This window comes from Delphinus delphis, chromosome 2, assembly GCF_949987515.2.
Source record: "Delphinus delphis chromosome 2, mDelDel1.2, whole genome shotgun sequence".
NCBI lineage: Eukaryota > Metazoa > Chordata > Mammalia > Artiodactyla > Delphinidae > Delphinus > Delphinus delphis.
Window position 1 is genome coordinate 169,787,355 of NC_082684.1, and position 11,384 is coordinate 169,798,738.

At 50.9% G+C, this 11,384-nt stretch overlaps 1 protein-coding gene across 2 annotated transcripts; it reads right to left on the reverse strand.

Annotated features, from left to right (window-relative positions):
• Positions 1-773: 773 nt before the first annotated feature.
• UCMA (upper zone of growth plate and cartilage matrix associated) lies at positions 774-10,361 on the reverse strand. Of its 2 annotated transcripts, XM_060003781.1 has the most exons (5): positions 10,219-10,361; positions 9,839-9,904; positions 9,659-9,754; positions 6,228-6,326; positions 774-1,206 (listed from the first exon to the last, which is right to left on the reverse strand). In XM_060003781.1, exons 1-5 carry the CDS (start codon positions 10,274-10,276, stop codon positions 1,109-1,111), a joined length of 417 nt encoding a protein of 138 aa, XP_059859764.1. In that variant the 5' UTR covers positions 10,277-10,361; the 3' UTR covers positions 774-1,108. The 2 variants fall into 2 exon arrangements, with proteins under 2 accessions (XP_059859764.1, XP_059859765.1); XM_060003782.1 differs by lacking the exon at positions 9,839-9,904.
• Between the last annotated feature and the right edge of the window lie 1,023 nt (positions 10,362-11,384).

Consider the following 11,384-nt stretch of genomic DNA (forward strand, 5'->3'; position numbering starts at 1 on the left):
TATGTGGAAGTCTAACCCCTGAGACCTGTGAGTGTTGACCTTATTTAGAAATAGGGTCTTTGCAGATATAATCAAGTTAGTGAGGCTGGTAGGGTGGGCCCTTAACTCAATGACTGTTGTCCTTATAAGAAGAGACACAGAAACACAGAGGGGAGAGTGTGTGGAGACATGGGGAGAAAAGGCCAAGTGACAGTGACGACAGAGACTGGAGTGACGCTGCCACAAGCCAGGGAACAACTGAGCCCCCGGAAGCTGGAAGAGGCAAGGGAGGACCCTCACCCGGAGCCTTAGGAGGGCGTGTGGCCCTGCCCACACCTTGACTTCAGACTTCTAATCTCCAGAACTGTGAGAGGATAAATGTTCATTGTTTTAAGCCTCCCAGTTCTGGCACTTGGCTGTGCAGCTCTAGCAAATTAATACTATGAGGAAAAAGGAGGTGATACTAAAACTAAACCTTATCTGCTGTCTAGTTTTGGTTACCGCCGGCCTTGCTCGTACCCTGGCCTCTGAGTGATGCCATTAAGAAACCACCGTTGAACCTTAAGACTTTTTTCTGAGACATGAGAAGCACCTGGGCTTTGGAGAATGGTTTTCCCAAACAGTTGCATTAGCAGGTCCCTTCCAGTCACGTGACTGCTGAGACAGGCTGCGGAAATAGTGAGCAGTGCTCCTGAGTCCAAGCTTCCCGACACCCAAGTCGGGAGAGGCCCAGTGTCACCTGGGAGGGACAAGCTGTTGCGGCTCAGCGTGAGATTCAAGAGGATGGTACAGAGTGTTGACTCAGCGTTTTTATTCATAAGACTATAAGCAGACACGTGGTCTTTTCTCTCTACTGTGATTCTTTCATTGTTCTATGGGCCAGGAGTCTCACTGTGGGAACCATGGCGAAGCAGTGGGAAACCACCATAGGGGTGATGCCCCACAGGCCTTGGCTCACCTCAGAAATTCACCTGCCCAGAAGCGCAAGCCAGGGCGTTTCCATCCAGGAGAACAGAAGGCCCCAGGCTGAGGCCCTGGGAAGGGGCCTGTTTGTATGCAAAAGAGGTGCCTGAATGCCGAGGGTGGGCGCGTTTGTCAGGTGCCGTCTTCTGGGTGCATCGGGCTGAGGTCAGATATGGTGGCGGTTGTAGAGATAGGGTGGGTACAGGCCGTCACTGTGCCACTGGCGCCACTGCTCGATGGCCTCCCGGCTTCTCTCTTCCTGTTCTGGGGACGAGAGATGAAGTCGTCGTGTGAGGATGGAGGGCTCTGATCTGGGGGCAGCCACCGAGTCCGCCCAAACCCCCCCCCCCGCCTGTGACACGTGACATGAACCACTGTGCCTGCGTGCATGGATGACAGACAGAATCCCTGCTGGAAGGGCCTGAGAGGATGCCGAATCTGAAGGCCTCGTTTTAATACAGATCAGGCCCAGATAGGTGAGCGTCACAGAGCTGATTGCCAAGAGAGCGGAGACCGGGGCCCTGCCTTCAGTTCAGTGTTCCTTCCCTGTACAGCCAGCGAAGGGCGAAGAGCCGCGTGCAGAAACTGGCCCAGAGACACACCAACTAAGACAGAATCCAAAATCACAGCAGCAGAAAAACAGACTGCAAACCATACTGTTGAAAAACTCATGGAAATGATTGTCAGTTCCGAGTGATGGGCTTATGAGTAAGGTGTTCCTTCTTACTGTTTCTTAGCTTTAAAAATAAGGTTATGTTTTTAAAGCTAACTGGGGAAAGGGGTGGGTGAAGCAAGTGCAGGAAGATCTTGATAATCCCTGATTCTGGGTGATGGTTATATGAGAATTTGTTATACTATATACTTTTCCATGTGTTTGAAATGTTTCATAGTAAAGGCTAAAAAGAGCAGAAGGGAGTTTTTAATGAGTAAGAAAGTCCTGATTTTTCTGTCTTTGATAAGACATGTTTCTGAATAACGCCTTTGTGAAGCTATAGAATTAGGCTCCTGTTGCCAGTTCAAGACTGCCTGTCACTCACTGTTAGGTACACTCACTGTCGCGTTAAAGCGCGAGCAGATATCCCAAGGCTCTCGGTGTTTAAAAAGCACCCTCAGAAAGCTAAACAGAATTACCATTAACCCAACCGTTCTTAAAACAAGAATAGATGAATCGATAAAATGTGAGATGATAGATAGACAGACAGACAGACAGACAGGAATATATAGATATGTCTGTATGTATTATTCAGCCATAAAAAGGAATGAAATTCTGATATGTGCTATAACATGAATGAGCCTTGAAGCATGCCCAGTGAAATACACCAGACACAAAAGGACAAATATTATGTGATCTCTCTTCTGTGAAATACGTAGTATAGGCAAATTCGTACGGACAGAGAATATATTAGAGGTTTCCAGGGCTGTGGGGAGAGGGGAGTTAATGCATAATGGATACACAGTTAGTTTGAGGTGATTAAAGGGGTTTGGAAATAAATAATGGTGATGGTTGTGGATGTACTAAATGCCACTGAATTGTACACTTAAAAATAGGTAAGGTGGCAAATTTTGTGTTCTAGATATTTTACCACAATTTTTTTTTTTTGAGTATTTGGAGAAAACGTTGAGAGGATAGAAAGTTAATAGAAGGTAATAGCAAGGATTCAAAACTCAAAATGTCTTCCTTGCCTATTTTCTCAAATGTGGGCTTCACCAAAAAGCCTGTGACCCTGCCTTGGTGCTAGTGACACGCATCCTCTGTGGCATTGGGCAAACAGGACAGCCTGGTGGCTTCAGGATATGGAGGAAGTGGGTGTCCCCGTGGTCCTTAGCACCTGTGAGAGCCAGGTGCCCGCAACAGGAAGGGCCCTTGTGACCACGGGGTGTGCAGGAGCCATGTCTGCTGGGTATGTTTCCTTCTATGTGAACTTGGGGTTGGCGCTACCCTGGATGCTGAGAATCCTCTTAGGGACTTGGTTCCTCAGAGGAAACCTGGAGCTCAGAGTCAGCCCAGGCTGTTAGCCTTGGGCCATTCAGACCTTTCTCAGGCCACGTAGAGCAGCTACCCTTGGCCAATCTTGAGAGCATGATTCTGACATAAAAGTTGATTTTTTCTTCCCAGATCATGCTGAACTCTTCTTAGACCATTTCATTTAGACAAAGGGAAGGTCTCGCTGGTAAAGACCCAAGGCCTGGACACTGTAGCCTTCGTGTAGGGACCACTTGTGGCCAGGCGTCGTGCAGCCAGCCTGGGATAGCCTGACCCAGGCTTCCGGCTTTGAAGGTGGAAGCAGACCTGGGCTGCTACCACGTAGGCCTTAGAAGTGGGAGTTCAACACTGTTTATCCTGAGCTTTTGGAGGCAGAACTCAGCTATTTTTGCCTTGAAGTTGGTGGTTTTGAGTAGAGTTACAAGCTGGAGCCGTGACAGAGCCGAGTGAGACTCTAACCACGCCCCTCCCACTTCCCCAGACAAGGGCCAGTATCCTGGGTGGGTTGGTAGAGGGGCCTTTGACTAAGGTGGGGTTTTCAGGCCCTCAGCAAGGTCACCGGTGTCCAGAAATCTCCCTTCAGACCACCTGCCTAAAATTCCTCCACTGGAAACCCAAGTCCTTCCCGTCCCCCGTGGCATCTCTCAGCATTCGCTTTTATGCAGCAAGTACCTCGGGGAGAGAGCATCATCCGCTGCTCTCCAGTATTCTGAGACTAGGTGACGTTGTCAATCAAGAGAGCTAACCGAACCCGGGGTCCTGACCGACGGGGAACGTGGGCGCCTCAGAGAAGGGCTCTGAGCGCTGCTCACGGTGGAGGTTTCCGGCAACCTGGCCTCTGTGCATGGTCTGTTCCGGGGCAGAGGCAAGGGAAGGGGGGAAGCGGAAGCGAGTTTCACCTTTGTCAGTGTTTACCCTCGGCCAGGCTGGGCCCCCTGCACCTCTTTGCCTCTCCTTCTTTCATCAAGCTCGTGGGGGGGGGCGACCCCCGCTGAGCTGCTCTGCGTTGCCCCCTCCCTCCCTCCATCCTCACGGGCCACGCTGAGCTGCTCTGCGTTGCCCCCTCCCTCCCTCCATCCTCACGGGCCCCGCTGAGCTGCTCTGCGTTGCCCCCTCCCTCCCTCCATCCTCACGGGCCCCGCTGAGCTGCTCTGCGTTGCCCCCTCCCTCCCTCCCTCCCTCCCTCCATCCTTGGGTTGAAGAACCTCTCCAAGACCTCTACGCATTTGGTCTTCCTTCGGTACAAAAACATGGGCTTTGCTGGCAAACTCGCCTTCATTTAAATCCTTCACTACCTGCGTCACCTTGGTTATTCATGTATCCTTTCTAAGCCTGAGCTTTTAAAACTGTAAAGTGGCAATTGTAAGACCTGAGATGCTGGTCGTAAGCATTAGGTGGTTCAGTACAGTGTCTGGCAGGGCAAGTGCTCAACCAGTGACAACGGCTGCTGTCACTACAGTCCCCGAAGGCCTGTGCCCTGCCCTGCAGCCTCTTCCTCTATGGGCAAGGCCTGAGGCCCCTGACCTTAGTCTCCTCTGGCTTTGGTGGAGGACCTGGCATCCCTCAGGTGCCTAACCCCTCATCCTAATCCATCGTGGGAGGGAAAACAGGGAATGGTTTTCATCCAGATGCTAGGGATTTGGACCTGAAACATTTCAAAATGCACAAAATAAAATGCTGCTATTAATACTGTGAGTTAGGGGCTTCCCTGGTGGCACAGTGGTTGAGAGTCCGCCTGCCGATACAGGGGACGCGTGTTCGTGCCCCGGTCTGGGAAGATCCCACATGCCGCGGAGCGGCTGGGCCCATGAGCCATGGCCGCTGAGCCTGCACCTCCGGAGCCTGTGCTCCGCAACGGGAGAGGCCACAACAGTGAGAGGCCCACGTACCGCAAAAAAAAAAAAAAAAAAATACTGTGAGTTAAAAAAAAAAAACACTGAAGGAATTTTAGAGGCCACATCCTCATTTTTTAAATGCTTCTCCCCAAGCTGTCCACCAAGGTAAACAGATCTTTAACAGGAGTATTTGCCTCTGAATTACTACAGTCTGAGCTTTCCCCAGAATGTTTGATTTGCTGGGATCCTGCCCAACACCTGTCTGCAGGGCTCAGCCAGGTGCCACCCGCAAGGCCATGGGCATGGCCTGCAGCCCCCTGATACCTGGTGATGGTGTCCTTTCCACTAAGAGGTGCCCTAAGGGCATATTACCTCCCAAATCCACCAGAGCAGGCAAGCAAGAGGTTGACAACTTGGGAACTGAAATTGCAGACTTTCTCTAACAAAGGTCACCTTAACTGGGGTCTTATGTCCAAGCTCACCTGCATCCAGGAACTTACTTGGAAGCATTTAAATCTTGAAGTTTTGGAAGAGACCGAAAAAGGAATAAAAACACACATTGGCCTGCCTGGTCTGATCCCTATTACCCTGTTCTATGGATTTTTTGCTATAGGTGACCCTTGAGGGCACTTAATAGATACCAAGTCCAATCCCATCCCCCATGGGAGGCTAGGATTCAAAGGCAGAGCCTCCCTCCCCCTCCACCCTCCCCCACACCCAGAGGCCTGGTTGAAACCAGCATTCCTGGGAGGAGGCTGGAGCCCTGTCTCCCAAGGCCAGAGGGTGGGGATGAGGTGTGCTGACTGTCTGGTGAGAGACACAGAGGCAAAGGTCAAGGCTTTGCAAACTAGACGCTCGGGGCCCCCTGGGTGAGGGAACACGCAAACCCCATAAAAACTTGCTCTGGGTGAGGGGAGCCGCCCCATGGGCTGTAGATGTTGACGCTGGAGGTGGGGAGGGTACAGAGCTCCCGTGACCAGAGCCATCTGAGTTCACTTGTCCTGGTTTGCTTCCACTGGTCACCCGATGCTGATGATAATAACTAGGTAAATGAAGGCCTAGGTTTTCCAGGATGGGCAGTTCCTAGAGCCATGACATTGATGGAAATCCAAGGCCCTTGAAAGTGAGTTTGAAATCCTCCCAATTCAGCTCTAACGGGAACTAAGCCAGGAGTGCAGCTGCTAAGACAGAACACACAAGTAGGAGGAGAAAATACGATCAACCAAAAACTCCTCCAGCCCCACAGTCTCCAAGCCAGTGGTGTTCTGTCTTCCATTTCTTCTCAAGTTCTGTAGCCACTTTTGTGACTTTCTCCCTGTTTTCCGAGACTCCCATAGATATGAATTGAAAGTAGACCTCCTCTTACCTCCCTCCTCTAGTTAAAATTTAGGGATAAGTACAGGCAAATCACATGGTTCTCCTGCAGAGGTCCACTTCCCCGAAGTCACTGGCTGACGAGCTCTTACCATCGTTTTGCTCCTCCACGAAGTTCTCAAACTCGTTCCTTTGTTCCTCGTAATGTTCTTTCCGTAGCTCATCCGCCTGCAGCTTCTGCCTGTTCTCCGCTGGGGGAGGGGAAGAGGTGAGAGTTGCCCCCAAGCATAGGGGCAGCCGCACGCATTTAGGGGGACACTAATCATTCTGCCTGAGAAACTTAATCAGGTGCAAAAGGGGCTGTTTGTGAGGGGCTAAGAGTGGGGCTTCACTGAAATGGTTCACTCCTGACACAGACTTTAAAACCTGAGGGACCTGGGGGAGTGTCCCACCCAACTGCCTCGTTTTGTGAGTGAGAGGACAGACCCGCAAAAGGTGAAGCCATCTAGCTCCAGGTGCAAAATGAATGGTGTATCCAAGCATGCTTGTCCTCTTAGAAGCTAGGAATTTGATGATAGAAATGAATTCTATGAGGGAATAATCCAACTTAATTTCACATTAATTAACCTGCAAGTCCATTCAGCATCTTTGCGCTCCTCTCATGGCCAGAATATATACTAAGCACTGGGATTAAAAGGTCAAGTAAGAAAGATTCTGTCCCTCTGCCTAAGGGGCCTGTGATCCACTTAAGGAGAAAGATATGAAAATAAATTACACCCAGCATTATGGCTGCTGTGATAGAAATTGCCACGGGGTGTAAGGCTGCGGTCCAGGGAATCTAAGATGATCCTGATATTCATGCCCTTAGGTGATTCTCTCCCCTTGTGTGGACTGGCCTAGTGGCTCACTTCTAATGGGCAAAATATGACAGAAGTGACGGGTTATGACTTCTGAGATTAGGTTACAAACAAGACTGGCTTCCATCTTGGGTTCCTCGGTCTGTCTATCTATCTGTCTATCTCTCACTTTTGCTCTTGCTCGGAGGGAAGCCAGCTGCCATGTTGTAAGCTGTCCTGTGGAGAGGCCCACTCATGGCAGGAACTGGTGTCCTTGACCAGTAGTCCGCAGGACTTGAGGTTTGCCAACGGCCATGTGCGTGAGCTTGAAAGCGAATCTTCTCTCAATCAGGCCTTGAAATGAATGCAGCCCCAGCCAATACCTTGACTACAGCCCATAGAGACCCTGAGCCTGAGGCCACCAGCTAAGCTGGACCTAGACCCCAGAAGCTGGGACAATAAATGTTTGTTGTTTTAAGCTGCTCAATTTGGGGCTCATTTGTTACACAGCAGTAGATAACTAGTACAGGATATGGGGTGATCAGGTAAACTCCCTGATGATGAAAATACCAACCTCAGGTATCCCTTAGTTTGTGAGGCAATGCATTCCAGTAAAGTTGGCTGTAAACTCTTTTATGAGGAGTCCCAGTTTCACATTATAAAGCTGAAGGTACGCCTCTGGTTGGAGAAATACCCCCAGTGATAACTGAAAACTGCCACTGAGAACACGTAAACACTCCTTGGCTGTTGAACATGAAGCTTACCAGAGGGAACCTTACCTGAGCTGCCAGGTCACATCTCACCAGCAGGTACAGCTGTCCCTCATCTGCTCTAATGCAGCCCCCTCAAAAAACCTCTCTAGATTTTAGATTTTCCAACGTCAAATAAGTTTCTAGGTTCATCCATTTCTGCCCTCACACCTTTACATCTTTAGTCTGGCAGAAGCTTAGAGATAGGAATTGCCTGTTTTCTGGTTCCAGATTCAAGTTTATCAAAGTGTTGCCTGCCTTTACTGAACCTCAGACATAACTGGGCATTGTTCTACCCATCACCGGAGTTGACCAGGTAACAATAGATTAACTCAGGTGCATCCTAGGTGTTCACCGGGCTGTCCTGGGTTCCCACGACTGAAACCCCGAGCTTCCAACCTGGGTGACAGACCTCTGGCTTAATCATACATCTCATTGTTCTGAATCCACTTAGAGAATGGAAACTATTTGCCTCTTAAATTCCTGCACGTTCCCCGCTGGGAGTCTGCCAAAAGTTTGCTTCTCTCATTTCCGTCAAGAACTGCCCAAACTCCATCAGTCTTTTCAGTGTTTCTTGACATTTGCTAACCTTTAAATCCCAAATTGTGCGAGGCCTGGAGATTTTCCCAGTGTGGTTGTACTTCTCCACTTAAAAAAAAAAAAGGGAATTTCATCTCCAAGCATTTTCATCTCACTTCTTGCCCATCATTTGAAAACAGTCCTGTTATTTTCACTGAGCAAGTTACCTTGCTGAGTGTGCTGAGAGGCACAAAGAGTTTATTCAGACAGACACATAAGTAACGAATCTAGCCTTGGACTCAGAGTCTGTCAGACCTGAGTCCTTGGAAGAATCTAGTTCAAGGACAGAGAACTCAAATCCCTTCAAGGGTCGGCAGGTCATGGAAATGAGGGTCTCTGCCAAGCAGGGGATCCCAGGGCCTACTTCAGGCTGAGAAGGAGACATACTTCTGAGCTCAAAAGCCTCCCAAATGCATTGGAAGTGAAGACTTTTAAAAACACTGCTGGCAGATGTAGAGAATGGACTTGAGGACACGGGGAGGGGGAATGGGAAGGTGGGACGAAGTGAGAGAGTGGCATGGACATATATACACTACCAAATGTAAAATAGATAGCGAGTGGGAAGCAGCCGCGTAGCACAGGGAGATCAGCTCGGTGCTTTGTGACCACCTAGAGGGGTGGGACAGGGAGGGTGGGAGGGAGACACAAGAGGGAGGAGAAATGGGGATATATGTATATGTAGCTGATTCACTTTGTTATGAAGCAGAAACTAACACACCATGGTAAGGCAATTATACTCCAATAAAGATGTTTAAAAAAAGTAACTAGAAAAAAAAAAAACACTGCTGGCTGAACACCACTCTTTCAGGGGCTTGTAAATAAGGAAACGGGCCCAGGGAGAATAAGTGGTCAAGGCCACTTAGCAGCAAATCTGTCACCAAGCCCACATTTCCAGTTCCCGGTCCCATGTGCCCTCCTCCCTGCTTACAGTGCCCGTAGGGTGCACCATGAGTACCCGGAAAGCACACACTGAGCTATTGTGTCCCCTCTCCACTGAACATAGATTTTCCCCTTAACATTTCTTTTTTTGGCCTCGCTACACGGCATGCAGGGTCTTAGTCCCCCGACCAGGGATGGAACCCGTGCCCCCTGCAGTGGAAGCAGGGAGTCCTAACCGCTGGACCGCCAGGGAAGTGCTGCCCGTCCCCGACGTTAACATTTTTAACTTTCAGAAACTGAGATGCAATTCAACACTTAAGTGCATTCAGTGTGGCCCTATCCTCTTTGTTTCTTACCCCTGCAGCATAGCCAATCAAAGAGTGACCTACAATCGAGGGAATGTGATGTAACTTCTAATTCAGAGCTGCAGTCACTGAGACCCGAGGGCCTAGGTTGAGCCCTTGGTCCCTGGCCCAGCTGACCGTGGGAGAGAGAAGGAACACGAGGCAAGAGCAGAAGGCAGGCCACCGGCATCCTTACCATTGACCTCTTCTCGGGATTTGGAGGACCGCTTGCCTCGCTTCTTGAGGAAATTCAAGGCATCTGATTCCTGCATGAAGATCTTCCCTTCCACGCCTGAAACCCGAGAGAAGCCGGTCACAACCGGCACATGCTCACCAGGGCTACCTCGGGAGCCCCCTGGGTGGCCCCGGCACTCACCTTCCTGCACCTCATGTCCTGCCAACTGCCTGGAGCCCACCGCCACAGCAGTCCCCTCCCGCAGGGCTGTGGGACGAGAGCACAGCGTGAGGGCTGCCGCACCCCGACAGGAGCCCTCACCCTGAGCCAGGCCGGGACAGTCCTTCCCAGGGCTGGACTTGCCCTGGAGACTGGATGCCTCAGATACCAGCCACACAGCCAACTTCCCCAAGAAACCACCAGGCGTGCTGGTTTCTCTGTACTGTGTTGTATTATACACACAGACACACACAAACACACACACCCAGGTACAGCCTTCTGAACAGAAGGTACACCCTCTACCTGGCCACCTGAGCAGCCTCACCTAACACCAAGGCCATCCTGGGGCCTCGCATACTCACTGGACAGGAGCACAACGGCCGAGAGACAGCAGATCAGGAACAGCTGTCTCCAGGCCATCTTTGCAAAGGCCGAGGCTCTGTCTGGGAACTGCAGACACAGGGTTCTACAGATCCTGAGGCTGCCAGGTCCTCACTACTGTGTCAGGCAGATCAGGAAGGAGAGAGAGAGGCAGGAGGCTGGGATGCCACTGAGGGGGGTGGGGGGTGGGGAGTGGGAGGGGTCCCGGCCACGACTTCCATTGGCCGCGCCTGCCAGAGTACCGGAGATGTTTTTGGCACCTTGCAAACCACACAGAAGCAGAGTCTGTCATCGGAGCCTCAGCCAGGACAGTTCTGAAGTGGCCTCTCCAAGATCCGCACCCAAGGAGTTGCCTCAGAGTCAGGATTCCAAAGACCAAGGGCAAATTTCAAAGAGCCCCTGGCATCTGCTTCAGGGGAGGTGGGGACTCTAGTCCTGGAAGCTGAAGCATGTGGGGGGCTCAATGGGGGACTTTGACTCAGCTGTCAGGCCAGGAGGGACCGTAAGGCTGGAAGAGCCCCCCTTAGTGTGACTCTGGCATGGACACGTGGGCCATTCTGACAGTAGCCCCCGACTTGACATGTCCCCAGCTGATGCTCACTGTCAAGCAAAGCAAAGACCCCTTGGCCTGGGGCCCTCGAGCCCTTTCAAGACATCGAGAAAGAGGCAGTCAGCCTTCCACGGGAGAGAGGCGGAGCACAGTGTGTAAAGAGCCCCTCCTCTGGGCACGCTTCTCACGGCACACCCCGTGTAGGGGAGGAAATGCATTCCCAGAAATGGAAATGCTGATGGAATCCGAGCCCTACGGGGCCATCAGAGCCCAGTCCCTTAGGAGCTTTGTTCTTGACACTGTCATGTAGTTTGAACCGTCCAAAGAGTTGCCTTTGGGCATTGTTTAGAATCATCCTAATAGTGACCATCCCTAGACCCACCCACATGAAGCTCCCCTTTCATCAGACACGTAGTAACATCCCACATGTACTTGGACCATTGGCAGGAAAAGAATGTTAATAGCGGAAAAATAAGCAAGGCACAGCCAACAAAATAAATGGGTTGTTTTCCAGTGGAGGGAAGTGCGACTGACACCTCTGCCAGCTCTCGGTGGCTGTGAGCACACAGAGGGCTCCCCTTCAACACTGGCTGACCT

What these genes read in the sequence shown, in the direction of transcription:
- UCMA (XM_060003781.1), bottom strand. Translation starts at nt 10,276, where the DNA reads ATGGCCTGGAGACAGCTGTTCCTGATCTGCTGTCTCTCGGCCGTTGTG. An exon ending in AGGACATGAGGTGCAGGAAG is followed by an intron (nt 9,755 to 9,838) that starts GTGAGTGCCGGG and finishes CTCGGGTTTCAG; the next exon opens with GCGTGGAAGGGAAGATCTTC. An exon ending in CGTGGAGGAGCAAAACGATG is followed by an intron (nt 1,207 to 6,227) that starts GTAAGAGCTCGT and finishes TCTCGTCCCCAG; the next exon opens with AACAGGAAGAGAGAAGCCGG.